Source organism: Rutidosis leptorrhynchoides, chromosome 6, assembly GCF_046630445.1.
Source record: "Rutidosis leptorrhynchoides isolate AG116_Rl617_1_P2 chromosome 6, CSIRO_AGI_Rlap_v1, whole genome shotgun sequence".
NCBI lineage: Eukaryota > Viridiplantae > Streptophyta > Magnoliopsida > Asterales > Asteraceae > Rutidosis > Rutidosis leptorrhynchoides.
This window is the reverse complement of record NC_092338.1, coordinates 437,516,237-437,541,870: the sequence shown is the minus strand read 5'-3', so window position 1 is coordinate 437,541,870 and position 25,634 is coordinate 437,516,237. Positions and strand designations below refer to the sequence as shown.

At 32.8% G+C, this 25,634-nt stretch overlaps 1 protein-coding gene across 1 annotated transcript; it reads right to left on the bottom strand.

Moving 5' to 3' along the window:
• Nucleotides 1-897: 897 nt before the first annotated feature.
• On the bottom strand, nt 898-1,837 carry LOC139855301 (protein FAR1-RELATED SEQUENCE 5-like). The gene is made up of 3 exons (XM_071844534.1): nt 1,461-1,837; nt 1,113-1,371; nt 898-1,038 (listed from the first exon to the last, which is right to left on the bottom strand). Exons 1-3 carry the CDS (start codon nt 1,835-1,837, stop codon nt 898-900), a joined length of 777 nt encoding a protein of 258 aa, XP_071700635.1.
• Nucleotides 1,838-25,634: the final 23,797 nt, after the last annotated feature.

Genomic DNA, 25,634 nt, shown 5'->3' with positions numbered 1-25,634 from the left:
TAGAAGGCGCTGTATCATCATCCGGATTAAAAAATTCACTAATAAACACATCAAACTTGTCTCTTAACAGCTCAAGTTTTTCAGTATCATCCTTCAAGAAAAAAGTGCTTTTCTAAATTTATTGAGCAGCTCTTTCTTAACCCTATAAGATGCAACAAACAGATTTAACTCAGAAGCTATGGAATTGAATACTTCAGATGCTCCCTTTAACCATCTCTTCAGAATATATCGATCAGGAATAGCATGAACTTCATTTATATAATAAACAACGAAAACATGATGACACAAACGTCCTTCACGTACAAACAACAAACACGAGCAATCACATTCAAATGTCTTCTCATTAAATTCAACCTGGAAAACAAAAATTGGAATGCAAACATTTAAAAATAATTTAAACAGCAAAACATGCATCACAAATAATTATATTAAAACAAACATAAAAAGTTGAAAATATTGTATACTTACATGGTAATCCCACTTAGGACGTGGTTCAGGAAACTTTTCTTGAATTACACAAATTAGCTTATCTCCTTCAACTCTAGAATTTGTTTGATAGCATGAAGAGGAAGATCTGCAGATTTCATCTTGAACAAGTAAAAAAACACTAGGGGTATATATATCCCTAGCATGTTTCTCAATGCGCCGAGTTGTTGCAAATTTAACCAATTTGTTCTCCATTTCATATTCAAGAAGACGATTAGTATGTCTTTGCCTTTCCATTGCCGCCTCAAACCTTGAATAAAAATCAACTAAAGTAGAACATCTGTTCTTGCATTTACTGAAAAATGCATTCTCACTCTCTGAAAGTGAAGAAGTTCTCATCAAAGCATTCATAGGGGTATCCATGAAGAAGCATAGCACCCACATTTCTTTAATTTTGTACATGTCATTGAATCATCTAACTTCATGTAATTTATAGTCATCAATCAATGATTTCCAACGAGTCTCAAACTTTTCAGGTGTTTGTTGCTGATTCCAGAAAATTAAATTCATACGATCCCTATAATTAGGAGTATCATACAATTCGTGGCCAACCTAAAAAATATAAAACTAACATAAAAAAGTTGAAAAAAAGGCAAGTAAGAAAACAAAAAGTTAAAACATAAAACCTTATCACGCAGCTTGGAACTTATATGCCACATGCACAATCGGTGTTTTGCATGTTTAAATTTCAAATCAATAGCCTCTTTCATTGCAGGATCATGATCGGTGACAACTAATGAAGGTTCATTCCCAAAAGTTTTCAAGAAACAGTCTAGAAACCAGTTAAACGATTCAATACTTTCACCAGTAAGTAGAGCAGCACCAAAACACACAAGTTTCTTATGATTATCAATTCCAGTAAGAGGGACAAACACCATCTTGTACCTAACATACAATTTAACATAATTAATAATAATATTACACACATTGAATGTTAACAGAATAAATTAATAAAAACAAAAGTAAAGACTTACTTGTTTGTCTTGTAAGTTGCATCAAAGGACACGATATCACCAAACTCTTGATAATTAACTTTAGAGACATAATCAGACCAGAATACTCCAAGTAAAGTACCATCATTACCACATTTATACTCGCAAGTGAAGTTTGGTAGAACTTCTTGCTTCCGAAGAAGATTCTCTATAAAAATGTGTGCATCACTTTCACCTACATACCGATTCATGTCACGCCTAAAGTTTTGAAAATCAACAGAAGAAGGACCAACCAGACTAAAACCACCATTAAGATCTAAGATAATGTTATAAGCTGTAGTAGCACCAACATTAGATTTAGTATTTAAATCAAACAACATTTGCGTGTCGTCTAAACCAATCCTTCTGTTTATCTTCATTTGCTGTCTATTGCCTACAGAAACTAACTTATGATTGTGACCTTCATAGAACTTACAAATCATCACCTTATCACCAACTAACTTACATCTAAGAGATGCAGAACAACCAGACTTGATTGTGAAAACTTTACGAATAAGAGGTTTTTTTTTCCTTCTTTCTTTTCTTCCTTTTATCAGCTTTAGAAAGTTCAACATTAGATTCACCATTACCATCAACATCAACTTCTGAGTCACCTTCAACATCACCTTCTACACCACCTTCAACTGAATCTTTAACAATAGGTAGATTAAAATCTACAAGAGAATCATAGGCGAGATGCCTAGAAGTACCGGATCTATTACAACAAAAAACCTTGTAAATAACAATCCCAGCTGCATTTCTATTTTGCGAGATCTTTTAGTATCAAATCCACCATCCTCGCCATAGGACTCATAAAACAACTGACATGCATCATACGATTGAAATAAAGTACCAATAACAGGTTTCAAATGATCGGGAACAACAGGTAAATATTCTTGTGAACCATCAACACTTTCTCTAATTATTGAAGAAATATCAAGTTGTTCAACAATTGCCCCAGAACCTAAAAATACAAAATATTGATCATGCAATGTTATTAGCAATATATTTATTATTGGTGAACAGAAACATATCATAAACCCTAAAAAACAATAAAAAAAGAAAAGAATATATATAATAATAATAAACATATGTAATGTTCATAAGAAAACCATGTATTGAAATCAGAAAAAAAAAAAAAAAAAAACAATTCACATTAAAACGTGTAGAGCATGTAATGTTTTTAGAAAAATATTTATCATTGATGAATAGAAACATTATATAAACCATAAAATAAAAAGAAACAGCAGAAAATAGATAATAATATTCATCATATGTAATATTCATAAGAAAATAAAGTATTAAAAGCAGGAAAACCAAGTCACATTAATACATGCAACGCATGTAATGTTATTAAAAATATTCATTATTAATGCACTGAAACATAACATAAACCCTAAAATAGAAGCAAACAACAGAAAACAGATAACATATAGTAATATTGATCATACGTAAATAAAATTAAAAAATAATGAATGTAAATCAGAAAACACGTACATTCAGCATCAGACTGTGCAGAATCGAAACCAGATGAAGCAGCGACAGAAGTAGAACCTTCAACACGAGAGGTAGAATCTGAAGCACAAATAGAACTGGAATCCATCGCAAACCTTGATTACACATAAAAAAGTAAAAACGAATCAGATACGAACGATATAGCACTATATTGAGCAAAAAAAAACGAATCAGATGAACATATAAACCGTAACTCAAGCGTTTATGATGAAGACGAAATCACTGAAAAATTGTATGAAGAATCGTAATTGAATATTGACGAAGAGAGAACGAAACACTAATTCAATGATGATCGACGAAAAAACAAAATCAATTATATCAGTTAATAAAAAGGAAAAAAGTAGAAAAAAAAAGAATTACGAAATTACGTAAAAAATAAAAGTAATTATGAAATGACGAAATTACCCTTTCAATACAAATAAAGGATACGGGCAGGAAGCTGGAACAAGAGGAGGAGGTGGAATATTACGGGCTGTTGGATCAAAAATCAAGTGTGGGATCATGAGCTTCCCCCCTAAAAATCACTTCCCTCTTGATTATACCCGTATATATATATATATATATATATATATATATATATATATATATATATATATATATATATATATATATATATATATATATATAGAGAGAGAGAGAGAGAGAGAGAGAGAGAGAGAGAGAGAGATTTAATCAAGAGGGAAGCACTTTTTTGGGGGGAAGTGGGGGAAGTAATTTTTTTTCGTTTTTTGAAAAAACTTTGTTCACGAACATTATAGATTAGATGAAAATATGAACATTTAAAAAAGACACTTTGTGATGAATGTCATTATTTTAGCGGGAAAACTCTCGAAGAAAAAAATAAAAACATTCAATGCACTGAATGTTTTGCTGCTGAGTTTTTTTTAATGTAACAGCCCGAGTACAACCCGTAGTGGATATTGTCCGCTTTGCCCCGACGCACGGTGGCTCACGGTTTTGTTTCTCGGGACTCACCCTCAAAACGCGTCCACTAGAGGAGGTATCCACACCCTTTATAAGGGGTGTTTCGTTCTCCTCCCCCACCGATGTGGGATGAGTTCTCACACTCTCCCCCACTCAGGACACTGCGTCCCCGCAGTGCACATCGATGCGGGCCCCAGCTCTGATACCATCTTGTAACAGCCCGAGTACAACCCGTAGTGGATATTGTCCGCTTTGTCCCGACGCACGGTGGCTCACGGTTTTGTTTCTCGGGACTCACCCTCAAAACGCGTCCACTAGAGGAGGTATCCACACCCTTTATAAGGGGTGTTTCGTTCTCCTCCCCCACCGATGTGGGATGAGTTCTCACATTTAAAGGGTTAGAAATTAGGGTTTATAAATTAGGGGGTTATAAATTAGGGTTTAGCCATTAGGGTTTATAAATTACGGTTTTGGGTTTAGAAATTAGGGTTTAGAGTTTAGAAATTAGGGTTTAGATTGAATATTTTAACACGAACGGTTTAGAGTTTAGAGTTTAGGGTTTCTGGGTTTTCGGGTTTACGAAATCGGGCTAAAATCGAAAAAAAACACTTCACACAAGATGAAAACAAAACGATGCAAATAAACTCAGCAGCAAAACATTCAATGCATTGAATGTTTTTATTTTTTTTCTTCGAGCGTTTAAAATAATGACATTCATCACAAAGTGTCTTTTTTAAATGTTCATATTTTCATCTAATCTATAATGTTCGTGAACAAAGTTTTTTTAAAAAACGAAAAAATAAAAAAACAATAATTTGTTCCCCCTTCTCTCAAAAAAGTGTTTCCCTCTCGATTATGACTATATATATATATATATATATATATATATATATATATATATATATATATATATATATATATATATATATATATATATATATATAACAAGAAAAAAAAAGTTAGTTATGACAAAAAAAATAAAATGAAAAATACGACTTAGATAATTGCTGGATAAATGAGACATGTAGCACCATTCCCACGTTAACACGTACCCTGTTACATGAAGTATACCCTACGTGTTAATATCGAATCGGAAGATCGCATATCTTATGTTTGACTTCTTCGTTCATTTCTCAATTTTACGAGGGCCCCGCTCTTTATCCTTGTCTTTTTAATCTAGTCTAGTTAATCTTAATTAGATCATATAAATAAAAAATAGACCTTTCATTGAAAAATTTAACTTTTTTCATACCTCGTATTGACGAGTAATATCCATATTACACAAAACAAAAAACAATAAACAAATAATCCGATCCATTAAAGTTTTGTCTCTCTATGTTTAGATACATCTAAACGAAGATTAAATGAATGCATGTTATTTAATCCGATCCATTTTCGGTAGTTATTTAATTTTTTTCTTATATGTTTTCATTTATAATTTCTAAAGGTATCTTTTTAAAATCATAATGTTTTAAATTCATGAGATCTCAAGTACCTGAAAAAAATAAACTAACCAAATAATCCTTTATTAATTTGTTATTGTAACCCCATTTAAAATTGATGCTAGACAAGAGCTTATTGTATAACTATAATACCTTTATGTATGTATTGTGCATCACATCACTTTCGTTAGTTTCTTATAAGGATCAATTAATTGGTAGGTGAAGAGTAGTGGTTCGGTGTTTGCAATCTTAAATCAAATTTAAGAGTGTGTCAGAGTCATTTGACTTTATAAAAATGCTATAGCTTGTGGAACCATTTAGAAAGATTATTATTAAAAATTTTAGATTTACTAGTTTATAGATATGAGATTATGAACTAACTCATATACAATATATTTTAATAAATGCTAACAGTATATTTACATAAAAATTTATAGAAATATGTATGGGAAAAGAAGCATATAAATTGATGTATTGATGATAGGTAAAAAAGAAAAGGTAAGAGCGATTATCTGACGGCTCCACATAGACCGCTCCTACCTAACATGTGGATTGTGAGGTTAAACCTAAGTATTCGAAGCTCAAATGTGAGTATTAATTCATAATCTTTATGTTACTCATGTTCACAGCAAACCTAATCAAATATATTCAAAAGATTTATTCTGGCGGAGAAACCCTGACTCCGTGTGACTATGTCACCCATACCGCCCACCCCGCAAGGGCTAAGTAAGCCGTGTAAGACACCTCCCCCTAATACCCAACAGGAAGTTGCAAGCCGAGATTCGAACCTGCACCTTTCAGTATTCAATAAGGCCCTCCTGCGGGCCCAGGGATCATAAGCGACGGGTACCACTGAAGCACTGCTTCGTTGGTCCTAATCAAATATATGTGTATGCCAATAAATAAAGAAAAAAATTACTATTAGTCACACAACATAAAGATAAAGAATACACATTAATTCAAGATAAGATATCTAAATAGGAAAAGTAGATAATCGCTAAGTAATGGTCTGTTGATTATATTAATAGTTGAATAATAATGGATAATATTGTAAGCTTAATTTGCTTAAGTCGATTCGTTTAGAAGTTTATCTATTCATGAATTTGGTAATTCATGATCAATGTTAGGTGAAACGGGATGCATTCTTCTTTTTCTATTATTAATAACGTTTAAGAAATATTACAATTATTCTTTTTCTAGTGAATGGATTATATATAGTTTACCCATAGCACTTTAAATCTTATTTTAGTTCCCAGAAAATAGTTCTGTGACAATTTCAACTAAAATATAGAGAGTATATATTTATAAAAAGTACTCCGTCGGGATGAATCCGATGTAAAGCAACTGGGGTGTGGTGCCTCTGACGACTATATTTTTATGGTCTATTTATACGTTGAATCCAATGTGAAGTATTTGGAGTACGCCGCTTCTAACTACTGAAATTTTTGGTGGTATACCTTATATTTAAAATTTAAACGTTAAAGTAAGACGTTTAAGATGTTATTGTTGGTGCATATTGTTAATTCCTAGTTCGATATATTTTATAACGTAATTCAGTCTTATACACTTGATCATGTAATAACATTTATGACTATTGAATGTTTGATATTGTGCGTAAACGTTTTAATCAATAGTTAAACTGACTAGACAGTCGATCGACAAACGTTGTTAGTCAATTGACTGTAGACATTGTCGACCGACAGTGCTAGGTCGGTGTAAGTTGATCAACGATCGACTAAATTTGACAGTCGATCGACTGACAAAGTCAATTGACCGACTGTCCCTGAAGGCAGTATATATACGGGTTTCTCGTTTCATTCTTAGGTTACACATTCCAATCAACTTAATCGACCCTATCTGCTCTATAATTGTCTCCTACCTCCAACCAACCGATTTTCAATGTTTAGGTTATAATCTAGCTAGAAGTCTAGGTTTTGATATTTCGGTCCCGATAATGACTTGTAACTCGACTAACCCTCGTTTTATTGAATTCCGCCCTTAGATCGAGACTAGACCGTTCTTGGATCCTTCACAATTCGTCTACAAAGTGGTATCAGAGCTGGCTGAGTTAAAACGGTTTAGAGAAGCTTCTGATCAAAGAGCAAAGAAACAAGATGAGGAAATTGCTAGATTAAATCAAGTGGTTGAGAATCATAAATTGGAAATTTAAAATCTTACCAATCAAGTTGGTGATTAGAATTTGCTTATTGCAGATGCACATATGTGACGACCCGGAAATTTCTGACCAAATTTAAACTTAATCTTACATGGTTCCAACACGATAAGCAATATTGAAGTCTCAAAATTTTGGAACTATATTCATGTAATCAATTACCATTTGACTATACTCGACGATTCACGAACATTTATGTGTATATAGATATGTATATATAATATATAAGTTTATTTTTTTAAAAATAATAATATCATTATTTTACAAAGTGATAAAATATAATATTAACTTAGTCGTAAAACGTTTTGGATTTAAAATAATATTATTATAATATATTGGTAAATAATGAGACGTCGATTTATAGAAGCAAATGACCAAAACACTCAAATGAATAAGTTATACTTTGAGTGGGATAATTTTTCTTTGATTTGAGTCTTGTTATTGATAAAGGTACATTACATGAAACGTAAAGTACCAGTTTTCTAAGCGTACGAAAATGCGTTTGGAAAACCGAAACCGATACGTAAGTCGAGTGTCAAAGTACAATTCATCGGTGTAAAAATTATAAATCAACTATACATGAGAATATAATATAATATTTAATTAATTCTAAAGATTAAATATTAATATATATATTTATGTTAAATAATAGTGTCGGTAGAGATTTTTAATCAATTATGAGCAATAATAGAAGCTCATGCGATCGCATGGCTTCTTCCCTTGCCTCCCATGCGATCGCATGAGGGGTTAGGTGGAGTCAGGTACTATAAATTCGAACGTCTGCAGTTTGTGAGATGCATTCTTCATCAAGCACTCCTAAATCATTATTATTATTTATTTATTTATTATTATTATTATTATTATTATTAATAATATTAAGTTTATTAATTTTATTAGTATTAATATTATTAGGAGCGATATTATTAGTGTTATACATAAAATACTACGACGAGGTCATGGACAAGTTATTTCAAACGTGTTTTACGAGCGGGATAGAGCTAAGGAAAATATGGGTTATAGCTATGGAGATTATGGGTATTGTTCGGGGGTTTTGCTCGTGAGTCAAACTAGTGTTTATCATCTCCGTTGCGTCTACGTACTTTTCTGCAATATTGAATCACAATATTGATACGTAAGCATTTATATCTTATCTTTTATATATTAATAGTGTACCCATGTCTAGTGCTCGAGTCTATATGTTTATGTACGCTTGTATGCTTTAATTTTGTCGTTAAATAGTTTATGATAAATCGCGAATTTGATACATATGTTATTGATAAAAGGTATATGATATGCATGTCGTTGGAAAGCTATCGAATAATTAATAACTTTTCATTTAGAGATCGCGTGATTTCGATGAACGGATTAAAATATATGGCCAACTGAATTATGGTTAACGTTAATTAAAATTGTGTTTGAAACTGTGAATTAATATTTAAACAACTTGTCTATGAGATTGATAAATTGGATTTTTAGATATTACTAATCGAGTAAATGAATTTCTATATAAGGCACGTCTCGTTTTGTTGAACAATTGTCAAAGTAGACTGTCTTATCAGGTTTTAAAGCTTTATAAACACTATAGTCTGATTTTACAAGTATTGGAAAACTATGTGAAATAATAAAATATTTTCGATTGCCATGATAATTTAAATATAATATAGCTTCTAAAATAAATAATATTTTGAGTTTGATAAATTATAAATTCGTTCAATTATCAAGACTTATACTATGATAATAAACATGTATAGATTTAAAGATCATATTGGGTCAGGTTGACTTTTGAGATGACTTTTGTTAACTTTTGCATGTCGGTCTCGAGCATTAGGATTGTGATACACTATGACCTGACCTAACTTGTTAGACATGTATTGACCAACATATGTTCTCTAGGTTGAGATCTACGGTTATTTTGCATTCCGAGTTTCGGTCACATTTCGATGAATGAATTTATGTGCTGCTAAGGTGAGTTTCATTTGCTCCCTTTTTAATTGCTTTTGCAATCTATATTTTTGGGCTGAGAATACATGTACTTTATTTTAAACGCAATGGATACAAGTACATACTAAATTCTACACCGAGTTTGAACTGAAAATTGTTGGAAAAATTGGTTAAAAGTGTGTTTTCACCAACATTGGACACTAATTAATATATGATAGAGTAGTCAATATTAATGATGATTTAGTGGGTTTTGTAGCCTCTTGTGAGGGCTTTACAATGAACTAAGGTGTGTCCAAAACGGATTAAAGGTGAATGAGATATCGGATCTCAAATTTGGTTATTTGGTGCAAATTGCAAGTGACAAAGTGAGCAATAATTGCATCATTGAATTGATTATTTTATATGATTTTTTAATGGCTAATATGAATGATTGTAGTTGTCACTGTTATATATATATATATATATATATATATATATATATATATATATATATATATATATATATATATATATATATATATATATATATGATAGCCTGGTCACTTGCAAAAACACACACACAACAAATACATAACCAAAGTAACACACAAAGCTTGCAATAATCTTATTTTGAAGCTTTCTTTCTCGATTCATCTCGGTCTTTCCATCCGACGAATTTTCAGGCAAGTTCAAGTCCGGCAGTACGCTGCTTCTGACCGGTGTACTCTAGGAACAGACGTCGAATCTGTTTAAGGGAATTGTGTCAAACACAAGTCCGGTTCAACCTAATATCGGTTAGATCGTTTTAACTTTACGCTCTTAATCTGATTATTTATTATACATATTTGCAATCTTGTTATTATGTTTGTGATAATATGTATACTTGTTTTCAGTTTCGTATAATATATTCCTACAAAATCCCTTAGCTTTGGTAACTAGTAACTGCTGGTTATAAGAACTAGTGGGCGCGAGTAGTTATATATGGATCCATAGGGCTTGACATCCCCGTCTGTTCCAGGTATAGAAACCCTAGCCTGAACTATAAAACAGACGTATGCTATTTGAGTTTAATACACGTTGGATTGTGTGTATTGTACATGTTGGTTGCATGTATGTTAAAACAGGGGTACTTATTATAACGTTAAAGTTTAGTTACCAGGGTGCTCAATTTCGTAGAATATTTTGATAAACGTTTCTGGATGAAACAACTGAAATCTTGTGATCCACCTTTATATACAGATTATGCGCAACATTAAAACTATGAACTCACCAACCTTTGTGTTGACACTTTTAAGCATGTTTATTCTCAGGTTCCTAGAAGTCTTCCGCTATTTGCTTATATGTCAGAGAAGCTATGTGCATGGAGTCATACATGCTTTATTCGAGAAAACGTTGCATTCACAAAATCATCACCATGTATCTATTTTGACTGCATTGTCAACGGAAGTATTACTGTAAACTATTATTTACGGTGATTGTCTATATGTAGAAATCATCAGATGTCAAAAACCTTGGATTTAAGTATTCATATGGTGTACCTTTTCAAAAGAATGGAATGTTAATAAAACGTATCATATAGAGGTCAAATACCTCACAATGAAATCGATGAATGACGTGTTCGTCCATATGGATTTGGAGCGATCATCATATTTGGTATCAGAGCTTGAGGTCATGGGGAACCAGAATTTGCATTAGTGTGTTTAACTGGTAATTGTTAGGATGCATTAGTGAGTCTGGACTATGACCGTATCTGTTTTTATCGAGTTTTACTTATCATTTCTTGTCAAAAATTACATACTTATCATTCTTAAGTCTAGACACATCTTACTGCATTGATTGCATGAATAGTGTATAGACAAAATTTATATCTTAGCGTATCTGCTAATTCATATCTTAGCATATCTGTTACTGTAACTTTGCTTGACATCTTTCGAAAATTCCTCCGTGATTTATGGAATTTTGGTATTATATATACATATGTAAATTATGTATTGAAGAGTACCAATCTAAATTCTATAATCTATTTCATATCAAACATCGTCTCCCTAATTATATAAGATGGATCTCGTATCTAGTTCAAATTCCTTAAACTCCAACAGCTATTCTGATATGGATATTCACCTGAACTCCGAAGACAGTGTAACCGGAATGGATCAACCAATCATCCATCACCTATTCTGGATGAATTGGGGATGGGTTCGTAGCCTGCTTAGTCATTGGAGACAAGAAGAAGGTGATCCCTTCCATCCACCAAATTTCCCTCTTGGCGAAGAACCTGAAGCATTTACCGGCGAACCTGTTCGAGACACCATTTTCTCTCTCATTTCCAGAGTATCTCATCACGATAATATACTATCTCAAATTCTGAATCTTATTCATCCGCTCGTCCGAACCGCCAATCATCCCGGTATAGTAGAAGAAGTCAACGAGCTTCGCGCTCGAGTATTGGCTTTGGAGAATATGGTGCAAGGTTACAAGCTCCAGCAGCATCATCAACACCAACAGTACCATTACCACCACCAACAACAACCTCCGCATCCCACACCTCAACATCACAATTTGTTCCACGAGCATCAACGTAATACTCACCATAGATATCAAGGAATACCAACAACAATAACCGATGAAGTATTGATTCATAACTTCATTGGAGAAATATTCTGCAGTGATTATGTAATCATTAAAGTCTTAGAGATTATCTATTCCAGCCGTAACTGCAAATCAGATGAGTGGACCAAAACAATAGAAGGAAGAGTAGAAACTGTGACCGGAATGGTGCACGATTTACAAGCTAGACTTGTTTTACCAGCAGCATCAACAGTACCGTCAGTATCACCAACACCGGCAAAACCTCTAGCACTACAAGCTCCGCCAATTCTATAATCACCAATATCATTACAAATCAACAACGCATATATTGTATCAACGAGTTATGAAGTATTAACTCATTTTTCCTGAATAAATTATATGTATATTTTATATATATGAATTTTGAAATCAAAATAAATCTTTTCGTACTAAGCTATTACGTGTGAATTTTAACTGGTAGGTACTACTCGGTTAATTCATATTATTAATATGCAATGATGTACATCCTTCATTAACAACATAACCATCGTTGACTACAATCTCTGTTTCAAATTCAATGAATTCCTTCTCATAAAAAAAAACTAAGTGTATTATTCAATTATACGTTTGATTTTACACTTTCATTTTCGATGTACTCGAAACTTTCCAGAAAACATCATTCGTACCTTGCGAAGTTAGCAAGAGTTCCATGAGCACCAACATGATTCACTGGGGAAATATTAATAAAACTGAATAATGAAGTATCGATTACATTAGTGAAATACTCCGCGAAGATTATGTAATCTCTAATTTTTAGAGATTATTTATTTCTAGTTCCAGCCGAAAATCAAATGAGTTTAATAGTATATTAACTCATTAAATCCGTATTACATCCGAAGAAAATATACATATATATTTTCATAAAGACTGTAGTAAAATTCTTCTGTACAAAATATTACTTGTGAAATTTTTAACGGGTAGGTAATACCCGGGAAATATATAAGTTCACAATTTATATGTTACACTGTACATTCTTCAATTTTTATTCAAGAATCATTAACTATACTCACTACATTCACAGCGATATACATTCTTCCATAAGAATCATAACAACCATTTTCATACAAATTCGATTACACATTCTAATTTTTGACAAATCAAAATCCGAGTCAAGATTTAACAAAATATATCACTATTAGATTTTTCACATCTTACAAAACCATACTTTGAATTCAAAACTGTGTTAGATCCTTTGACATTATTATTACCGAAAATAACTTTGCAACTCCTTTTCAAAGTAGCCAGTTTTGTCACACCTCCAGCAAATCAACTTCGATTTTTCATTCGAATAAGCCTCATTATAACCTTGATATAAGTTTGCCTTAGTCATCGTTACCGGGGAACCATTTATATCCCACCACATTAGCAGTAAAACTATCAACAACTTTATTGATCTTCAACTTTCTGAAAAATCACTATAATTATTCATTGAAACCTTATCATGTACTCATCTACATCTTGTAACGGTAGTTGCCATACCAAAAAGCTTCAATCATTATTCTCGAATTTCGCAACGTTTCTACGCCAACAGTTATATATACATATAACTTCTATCTCCTAGACTTACACACTTCGAATGTGAAGTTCCTGAAAAACACCCCAAACTGCGAAACTAGTTCTCCGAATTTTGGAAAAATGTTGATGAAGCAGCAAAAACTGTAAACGACTTTAACAGTCGAAAGTTTGATGATAAAGAGTAGTGTGTTGGAAAAGCACAGAAAAAGAGAAATTTTGGTACTGAAAAACGGATTGAGAAAATCATGAAGAAAGCTGTGGACAAATCACAAAGACTAAACCTACCTTCAAAGAATCCAAATGATTCAGTGTCTGCTGAAGTCATTAACGAATACCTTGCTCCTGACTCTAAACCTTTACGAACAAATCTTCTTCATCATCCTTCGATATTAGAAATTTTAAGATATCATCATATCTTTCATTATAAATATCTTCGATATTTCTGAAGATATCTTCATAGCTATTATTATTCGAATTTTTTTTTCTCTTCGCGCTATCTGTGTTACATCATAAAAGAAACTGTTTTAGTTTCTAAACTTCTGAAATCGTCGAGTTTAAATTATGAAAGTATTCTGGAGAAGTGTTGGGAACTGAAGCATGAGTTAGTATAATATAATGACACTTGATCAACGTGATTATATTACAGTAAGTCATGCTGAGTTTCTAATGGAACGTGATAAAGGTTCATAGATCATACCCTCATCATGAACCATGTTGCATAACTCTTTCATTCTATTTGACCTCTAAACATAACAAGAAAATATTTTTCTTGATGATTCGGTCTTTTCTGTAATTTTCTGGTAATTTAACAAGTCAGATCGTGCTATTACCATTTCTTTCTTAGAACATTAGTTATGTTCATCCGAAAATTCATACCTACGAATTCTGGACCATTATCCGCTTGACTTAAGGTCGGGAAGAGAAAACAATAACACAAAGCTTCGAAATATAAATAGGAGTATAAATCGCAGCAAATAAGAGAAAACATTAACTATGGATGTCAATGATTATAGAAAAACAGAAGCAGAGACATCGAAATATAAGGGAAGATACAAAACCTAACAACAAACCAGAAATTACAAACCATATATCGATGCATATAGCAATATAAAGACACATGAGAACTAAGAATACTATAAAACCAAGAGTATAGTAGAAGTAAATAGATTCTTCCGGCGGCAGATGAAAAAGAAGAATGACAGATATGAAAGTCAGGAATATATCAAGAAGCAGAACTGGATGGAGCATATTGACGAATGCTTTAAAATATGAGTTGAGGGAGAAAGAATATAAGGTATGAGCTATGGAAATAAGGATACGAAGGGGTAGATTTATAGTAAAATATCCGACAGAGCAATCAGAACAGATGATCAAATTTTATCAAAACAGATTCTAATTTCCTTAATTACCAAAGAATCAAATCTTATTACGAAGATTTTTCTAAATCCCTTGAATTCCGGAAATTAACCGTGACTACGTCCAAAGTTAAATCTCTATTTTAACCTTTTGTGACAGCTTCACTCGTACGCTTCACATAATCGAATCGTTTTATCTATATTAGTCAATAATGATAAAACTCTATTTTTCCACTCATATTCGTCATAAAAACATTTTTATTGTTAGCCATGACGACCTCACTCAAATTTCGGGACGAAATTTATTTAACGGGTAGGTACTGTGACGACCCAAAAATTTCTGACCAAATTTAAACTTAATCTTACATGGTTCCAACACGATAAGCAATGTTGAAGTCTCAAAATTTTGGAACTATATTCATGTAATCAATTACCCTTTGACTATGCTCGACGATTCACGAACATTTATGTGTATATAGATATGTATATATAATATATAAGTTTATTTTTTTTTAAATAATAATATCATTATTTTACAAAGTGATAAAATATAATATTAACTTAGTCATAAAATGTTTTGGATTTAAAAATAATATTATTATAATATATATTGGTAAATAATGATACGTCGATTTATAGAAGCAAATGACCAAAACACTCAAATGAATAAGTTATACTTTGAGTGGGATAATTTTTCTTTGATTTGAGTCTTGTTATTGATAAAGGTACATTACATGAAACGTAATGTACCAGTCTTCTAAGCGTACAAAAATGCATTCGAAAAACCGGAACCGGTATGTAAGTCGAGCGTCAAAGTACAATTCATCGGTGTAAAAATTATAAATCAACTATACACGAGAAAATAATATAATATTTAAATAATTCTAAAGATTAAATATTAATATATATATATATATATATATTTATGTTAAATAATAGTATCGGTAGAGATTTTTAATCAATTATGAGCAATAATAGAAGCTCATGTGATCGCATGGCTTCTTCCCTTGCCTCCCATGCAATCGCATGAGGGGTTAGGTAGAGTCAGGTACTATAAATTCGAACATCTGCAGTTTGTGAGATGCATTCTTCATCAAGCACTCCTAAATCATTATTATTATTTATTTATTATTATTATTATTATTAATATTAAGTTTATTAATTTTATTAGTATTAGTATTATTAGGAGCGATATTATTAGTGTTATACATAAAATACTACGACGAGCAATAGTATTAGTATTATTTGGTAAGTAGTAACTGCCAGTTATAAGAACTGGTGGGCGCGAGTAGTTATATATGGATCCATAGGGCTTGACATCCCCGTCTGTTCCAGGTATAGAAACCCTAGCCTGAACTATAAAACAGACATATGCTATTTGAGTTTAATACACGTTGAATTGCTTGTATTGTACATGTTGGTTGCATGTATGTTAAAACAGGGGTACTTATTATAACGTTAAAGTTTAGTTACCAGGGTGCTCAATTTCGTAGAATATTTTGATAAGCGTTTCTGGATGAAACAACTGAAATCTTGTGATCCACCTTTATATACAGATTATGCGCAACATTAAAACTATGAACTCACCAACCTTTGTGTTGACACTTTTAAGCATGTTTATTCTCAGGTTCCTAGAAGTCTTCCGCTGTTTGCTTATATGTTAGAGAAGCTATGTGCATGGAGTCATACATGCTTTATTCGAGAAAACATTGCATTCACAAAATCATCACCATGTATCTATTTTGACTGCATTGTCAACGGAAGTATTATTGTAAACTATTATTTACGGTGATTATCTATATGTAGAAATCATCAGATGTCGAAAACCTTGGATTTAAGTATTCATATGGTGTGCCTTTTCAAAAGAATGCAATGTTTATAAAACGTATCATATAGAGGTCAAATACTGTAGTGACCCAAACTTTTCCATGTTTATATATATTAAATGAAATTGTTATTTACATGATTAAGTGTTTCTAACATGTTAAGCAATCAAACTTGTTAAGAATTGATTAATTTAAATAGGTTTCATATAGACAATTGACCATCCAAGTTGACCGGTGATTCACGAACGTTAAAACTTGTAAAAACTATATGATGACATATATATGATTATATATATAGTTAACATGATATTATGATAAGTAAGTATCTCATTAGGTATTTTAACAATGATTTATATACATAAAATTGAGTTTATTGAATTAAGAAACTCGAAACGATATATATAACGATTATCGTTATAACAACGTCTTACTAAATACATATGAATCATATTAAGATATTGATACACTATATTTAATCATGATAAATGATACGTAAACATGTCATTAAGTGTATTAACAATGATCTACATATGTAAAAACAAGACTACTAACTTAATGATTTCGAAATGAGACATATATGTAACGATTATCGTTATAACAACACTTAACTGTATATATATCATACTAAGATATATTAATATATCATAATATCATGATAATGTAATAATTTAACATCTCTTTAGATATAATAAACAATGGGTTAACAACATTTAACAAGATCGTTAACCTAAAGGTTTCAAAACAACATTTACATGTAACGACTAACGATGACTTAACGACTCAGTTAAAATGTATATACATGTAGTGTTTTAATATGTATTCATACACTTTTGAAAGACTTCAAGACACTTATCAAAATACTTCTACTTAACAAAAATGCTTACAATTACATCCTCATTCAGTTTCATCAACAATTCTACTCGTATGCACTCGTATTCGTACTCGTACAATACACACCTTTTAGATGTATATACTATTGGTATATACACTCCAATGATCAGCTCTTAGCAGCCCATGTGAGTCACCTAACACATGTAGGAACCATCATTTGGCAACTAGCATGAAATATCTCATAAAATTACAAAAATATTAGTAATCATTCATGACTTATTTACATGTAAACAAAATTACACATCCTTTATATCTAATCCATATACCAACGACCAAAAACACCTACACACACTTTAATTCTTCAATTTTCTTCATCAAATTGATCTCTCTCAAGTTCTATCTTCAAGTTCTAAGTGTTCTTCATAAATTCTATAAGTTCTAGTTTCATAAAATCAAGAATACTTCCAAGTTTGCTAGCTTACTTCCAATCTTGTAAAGTGATCATCCAACCGCAAGAAATCTTTCTTATTTACAGTAAGATATCTTTCTAATACAATGTAATACTCATATTCAAACTTTGATTCAATTTCTATAACTATAACAATCTTATTTCGAGTGGAAATCTTACTTGAACTTGTTTTCGTGTCATGATTCTGCTTCAAGAACTTTCATGCCATCCAAGGATCCTTTGAAGCTAGATCTATTTTTCTCATTTCTAGTAGGTTTATCCACAAAACCTGAGGTAGTAATGATGTTCATAACATAATTCGATTCATATATATAAAACTACCATATTCGAAGGTTTAAACTTGAAATCACTAGAACATAGTTTAGTTAATTCTAAACTTGTTCGCAAACAAAAGTTAATCCTTCTAACTTAACTTTTAAAATCAACTAAACACATGTTCTATATCTATATGATATGCTAACTTAATGATTTAAAACCTGAAAACACGAAAAACAACGTAAAACTGGATATACGCCGTCGTAGTAACACCGCGGGCTGTTTTGGGTTAGTTAATTAAAAACTATGATAAACTTTGATTTAAAAGTTGTTCTTCTGGAAAAATGATTTTTCTTATGAACATGAAACTATATCCAAAAATCATGATTAAACTCAAAGTGAAAGTATGTTTTCCAAAATGGTCATCTAGACGTCGTTCTTTCGACTGAAATGACTACCTTTACAAAAATAACTTGTAACCTGTATTTCTGACTATAAACTTATTATTTTTCTGTGTAGATTCATAAACTTAAGTTCAATATGAAACCATAGCAATTGGATTCACTCAAAACGGATTTAAAACGAAGAAGTTATGGGTAAAACAAGATTGGATATTTTTACTTGTTGTAGCTACGTGAAAATTGGTAACAAATCTATATTAATCATATCCTAGCTAACTTATATTGTATAATACATATATTCTAATAAATTATGTAATCTTAGGATATCATAGACACGTATGCAAATGTTTTGACATATCATATCGACCCATCTATATATATTATTTAGAACAACCATAGACACTCTATATGCAGTAATGTTGGAGTTAGCTATACAATGTTGAGGTTGATTCCAAAAATATATATACTTTGAGTTGTGATCTAGCCTGAGATGTGTATACACTGGGTCGTGGATTGGGTCAAGATAATATATATCAATTTATTTCTGTACATCTAACTATGGACAACTAGTTGTAGGTTACTAACGAGGACAGCTGACTTAATAAACTTAAAACATTAAAACGTATTAGAAATGTTGTAAATATATTTTGAACATACTTTGATATATATGTACATATTTGTTATAGGTTCATGAATCGACCAGTGGCCAAGTCTTACTTCCCGACGAAGTAAAAATCTGTGAAAGTGAGTTATAGTCCCACTTTTAAAATCTAATATTTTTGGGATGAGAATACATGCAGCTTTATAAATATTTTACAAAATAGACACAAGTACATGAAACTACTTTCTATGGTTGAACTATCGAAGCCGAATATGCCCCTTTTACTTGGTAACCTAAGAATTAATAAACCAGTCTACTAATTGACGTGAATCCTAAAGATAGATCTATTGGGCCCAACAAATCCCATCCGTTGTAGCGGATGCTTTAGTACTTTGAGTTTTTATATCATGTCCGATGGATGTCCCGAAATGATGCGGATATTCTAATATGCATCTTGTTAATGTCGGTTACCAGGTGTTCACCATATGAATGATTTTTATCTCTATGTATGGGATGTATTGAAATATGAAATCTTGTGGGCTATTATTATGATTTGATAATATATAGGTTAAACCTATAACTCACCAACATTTTTGTTGACGTTTTAAGCATGTTTATTCTCAGGTAATTATTAAGAGCTTTCGCTGTTTCATACTAAAATAAGGACAAGATTTGGAGTCCATGCTTGTATGATATTATGCAAAACTGCATTCAAGAAACATATTTTTGATGTAATATATTCATATTGTAAACCATTATGTAATGGTCGTGTGTAAACGGTATATTTTAGATTATCATTATTTGATAATCTACGTAATGCTTTTTAAACCTTTATCGATAAAATAAAGGTTATGGTTGTTTTAAAAATGAATGCAGTCTTTGAAAAACGTATCATATAGAGGTCAAAACCTCGCGACGAAATCAATTAATATGGAACGTTTATAATCAATATGAACAGGACATTTCAGTTGGTATCTGAGCGTTGGTCTTAGAGAACCAGAAATTTGCATTAGTGTGTCTTATCGAGTTTGTTAGGATACATTAGTGAGTCTGGACTTCGACTGTGTTTTCTTTAAAAATGATTGCTTAACACTTTTGTTGGAAACTATATATTATTAACATGTAAATATTATGTGATATATTAACCTCTTAATGTGTTTGATATTGTGTGATAGATGTCTACCACTAGTACAAATCCCATCGATTCACCTAATAATAATGAAGAGTCGAATATATTTTAGGAAGATTCACAAATTTCCGAAGAGGAACCGGAAGAGGAGGAACCGGAAGAAGAAGACGTTTCGGAGGAAGAAATATTGATACCTATAGTAAATCGATTAAATAAAAGAAAATCCTCAACCAACGGACCAAAGTTAATAATGGTCAATGGTGTTTCCGCCGAGGAAGCAAAATATTGGGAAGATTATCAATTTTCCGATGAATCGGATCCCGATGAGGATTCCGATGATGTTATAGAAATTACCTCGACCCAATTTAATAAAGCGAAAGAAAATAATAAGGGAAAAGGTATAAAAATAGAGAAACCCGATTCCAACCCCGATGAACTTTATATGTATCGACAACATCCGTATTTCCTAAAATGTAACAATGACCCGGGAACCTCTAAACCACCAGGTTTTTCTAAACCATTGTGGAAAACGATGGCTCGTATTAGAGGAACACCATATATTCCTAGAAAATTAGGAAAATGAACCAAGTCCGAAGAAGAAGAAACCAGTGATTCAGATTAGAGGGTTGTAATCATGTTGTGTATTATATGTATTATAGTGTGCTTGAACTTTTATATTCTATATAAAAATTGCTTGTATTGTTTGTTAATTATCTTTTACAAATCTAATCCTCGTCTATTTTACAGTATAAAAACAAAATGGACGTTAAGGGTAGACAACCGAATATTTTAGAAGACCGACCAGAGGATTTGATTGAGAAAATCTTGTCCAGAGTCGGTCAGAATTCATCAGCACATTTAGTTATGGAGAAATTAACTTGTCAAACATTTGAAAGACTTTCCAGAAATGCCTTAGTTTATAAAATGCTTTCCTTTGATAGGTGGGGTATATCACATTGGGGAGACCGTAAGTTACGCCGTGTTTTCTTTAAAGCGTTAAATGCGGGGAACCCAAATGCAATTTTACGCTACGGGTTAAGAACCTATTTTGACTCAACATATCCCAACATAGGATTTTGTGAATTAGAAAGAGCTTCTAACATGCAACATAAAGAAGCATGTTATGCTTACGGGTTAGTGATGTTCGCTTCTTACCAAAGTGAGAAAAAGAACATCGGATTGCAGCTTTTAAATAAAACCTTCCCACAAGTGACGGATTCAGTAGTTGGGGTGAGAAATAAGGTTTTTAGATTATTACGGGGATGTTGGACATTACGAAACCCTCTTCCTTTTGACGACATTACAACATGCTGCCTAGCCAATGGTCATAACGGTTATTTTCCACAAGATCAAGGATGGGAAGTCATCTTAGTAAAACCTGAATGCATGACTTATTTCTGGACTAATGAATTACGTGTCTTTATTTCTTTTGTTGAACAACTTGTGTATTAACTAGAATTGCCTTCATAGCTGCCGAGTAGCAAAGTTATTATGTGCTATATTTCATCCTATATGTATTATAGCGGTATTGTAAGTTTATAAAATATTGTATAAAGTTTGAACGCGAAATATTATTGTAATAAGTTTTTCATATAGAATCGTAGTAGTTGAATTGTATAATAGCTGCTAAGTATGAACTTAACGGGTAGGTACTACCCGAATTAAAACTATAAAATGCTAATATGAAGAAAAAGCTTTTATAAATAAGTTCATATTATGCTATGAAATACTATTGACTACTCTTAAATTCTATATGATTAACTCAATTCTTATGGCTATTTTGAAGGAAATGGCACCGGCGACTCGTCAGAACTTGAACATGAGTGAGGAAGACTTCCGTGTTTTCCTTTCTGCGAACATAGCCGCAGTGCAGGCTGCAATGCAAAATAACAATAACTCTGGATCTAGCAGTGGAACTAATTCCGCAAGAAATCGTGTAGGATGCTCCTACAAAGAATTCACTGCCTGCAAACCTTTGTAATTTGATGGAACCGAAGGACCAATTGGATTGAAACGGTGGACCGAGAAGGTCAAATCGGTGTTTGTCATAAGTAAGTGTACTGAACAGGACAAAGTTAAGTACGCTACGCATACCTTCATAGGTACGGCGTTAACGTGGTGGAATACCTATCTCGAGCAGGTAGGACAAGATGCTGCTTACACACTACCATGGTCAGCATTCAAGCAATTGATGAACGAGCAGTATCGTCCCAGGAATGAGGTCAATAAGCTCAAGGTAGAGCTTAGAGGATTACGAACGCAAGTTTTTGATATCACCACGTATGAACGACGATTCATAGAATTGTGCCTATTGTGTCCCAGAACGTTTGAAGATGAAGAAGAGAAGATCGTCGAATTTGTAAAAGGGTTACCAGAAAGAATTCAAGAAGATGTGAGTTCACACGAGCCCACCTCCATACAAAAGGCAAGTCGAATGGCTCACAAATTAGTGAACCAGATCGAAGGAAGGATTAAAGAGCAGGCGACCGAAGAGGCTAACATGAAACAAGTCAAGAGAAAGTGGGAAGAAACCAATGACAAGAGTCACCAATACAACAACAACAATCACAACCAAAATCGCAACAACTATCCCAATAACCGCAACATCAGTCACAACAACAACTTCAACAAACGTCCCAACAACAACTACAATAACCGGCCCAACAACAATAACAACAACAACAACAACAACAACAACAACAACAACAACAACAACAACAACAACAACAACAACAACAACAACAACAACAACAACAACAACAATAACAATCCCAACAACAATCTCAATAACAACAATGGCAACAAAAACCAAAAATAGCCATGCCAAAGATGTGAAGAGCATCACATGGGGTTCTGCACGACATTTTGCAACAGGTGTAAAAGAAATGGTCATAGCACAAAGAAGTGCGAAATCTACGGACCAATGCACAACAGAACTAAAGGAACAAATAATGTCGGAACAAATAATACCGCCATAGTTTGTTTTGGATGTGGAAAACTAGGCCACTTTAGTAGAAATTGCCCGAATCATGGGAATACTAATGGGCAGGGCCGCAAAAGAGTTTTCAATATTAATACAGCAGAAGCGCAGGAAGACTCGGAGCTTGTTACGGGTACTTTTCTCATTGACAATAAATCTGCTTATGTTTTATTTGATTCGGGTGCGGATAGAAGCTATATGAGTAGAGATTTTTGTGCTAAACTAAGTTGTTCACCGACGCCCTTGGATAATAAATTTTTACTCGAATTAGCAAACGGTAAATTAATTACAGCAGATAATATATGTCGAAATCGAGAAATTAAACTGGTTAGCGAAACATTTAAGATTGACTTGATACCAGTAGAGTTAGGGAGTTTTGATGTGATAATCGGTATGGACTGGTTAAAAGAAGTAAAAGCAGAGATCATTTGTTACAAAAATGCAATTCGCATTATACGAGAAAAAGGAAAACCCTTAATGGTGTACCGAGAAAAGAGCAACGCGAAGTTAAATTTTATTAGTAACCTGAAGGCACAAAAACTAATAAGAAAAGGTTGCTATGCTGTGCTAGCACACGTCGAGAAAGTCAATTCCGAAGAAAAGAACATCGATGATGTTCCAGTCGCAAAAGAATTTCCCGATGTATTTCCGAAAGAATTATCGGGACTACCTCCACACCGATCCGTTGAATTTCAAATAGACCTTGTACCGAAAGCTGCACCAATAGCGCGTGCTCCATACAGACTCGCACCTAGCGAAATGAAGGAACTTCAGAGCCAATTACAAGAACTTTTAGAGCGTGGTTTCATTCTACCAATTACATCACCGTGGGAAGCTCCTATTTTGTTTGTCAAGAAGAAGGATGGTACATTTAGGTTGTGTATCGACTACCGAGAGTTGAACAAACTTACCATCAAGAACCGCTACCCACTACCGAGAATCGACGACTTATTTGATCAACTACAAGGCTCGTCGGTTTATTCGAAGATTGATTTATGTTCTGGGTATCATCAAATGCGGGTGAAGGAGGATGATATTCCGAAGACTACTTTTTGGACGTGTTACGGTCATTACGAGTTTATGGTTATGCCGTTTGGATTGACGAACGCACCAGCTGTGTTCATGGACCTCATGAACCGAGTGTGTGGGCTATATCTTAACAAGTTTGTCATTGTTTTCATCAATGACATACTTATTTACTTGAAGAATGATCAAGAGTTTTGCATGTCAAAAGTTTTGCTTATCATTTAGTATCGAAAAATTATTTGCTTATCATCCTTAAAGTCTAAGACACGTCTTACTTCCTTTATTGCATAGACAGTGTATAGTTAAATTCATATCTTAGCGTATCTGTTATTGTTACCTTTGCCTGACAGCTTCCGTAGATTCCTCCGTAGCTTATGGGATTTTAGTATTATATATGCATATGTAAATTATGTATTGCAGGGTACTAATCTACATCCTATAATCTATTTCTTATCGAAAATCCTTCATCTGATCGTACGAGATGAATCCCTCAACCAGTTCGAGTCCATCAGATTTCGATAGCTATTTCGATAGTTATTCCGACAGCTATTTCGATATGGATTTCCACTCGAGCTCCGAAAGCAGAGTAACCGGAATGAATCGATCAATTAGCCATCATCTATTCTGAATGAATTGGAGATGGGTTCGTAGTCGACTTAATCAATGGAAACGCGAAGAAGGCGATCATTTCCACTAACCAAATTCACCTCTTGACAATGAACCTAAAACGTTTACCGGCGAACCTGTTCGAGACACCATTTTCTCTCTCATTTCCAAAGTATCTCATCACGATCATATACTATCTCAGATTCTAAACCTCATTCATCCGCTCGTCCGAACCGACAATCATCCCGGTGTAATAGAAGAAGTTAACGAACTTCGCGCATAAGTTGTAGTCTTGGAAAATATGGTGCAAAACGTACCAGCTTCATCCAAATCACCGGCACCAGCAGTACCACCAACAACCCAAATTTCAATATCACATGCCTCAACATCTCAATCTATACCTCGAGTATAATCATCATTCTACATGACATTCTACATCAGTTATCTTCGTTCGACATGGTGATTATGTAATCTCTAATGTTTTAGAGATTATTTATTCTAGTTCCAACTGAAAACTAAATGAGTTTAATATCATGTTAACTCATTAAATTCATGATTACATTTGAAGAAAATATATATGT

Coding starts and splice junctions, on each gene's coding strand:
- LOC139855301 (XM_071844534.1), bottom strand. CDS start 1,837: ATGAAGATAAACAGAAGGATTGGTTTAGACGACACGCAAATGTTGTTT. Junction 1,372..1,460: donor GCAACTTACAAGACAAACAA/GTAAGTCTTTAC, acceptor ATTGTATGTTAG/GTACAAGATGGTGTTTGTCC. Junction 1,039..1,112: donor GTTCCAAGCTGCGTGATAAG/GTTTTATGTTTT, acceptor TATATTTTTTAG/GTTGGCCACGAATTGTATGA.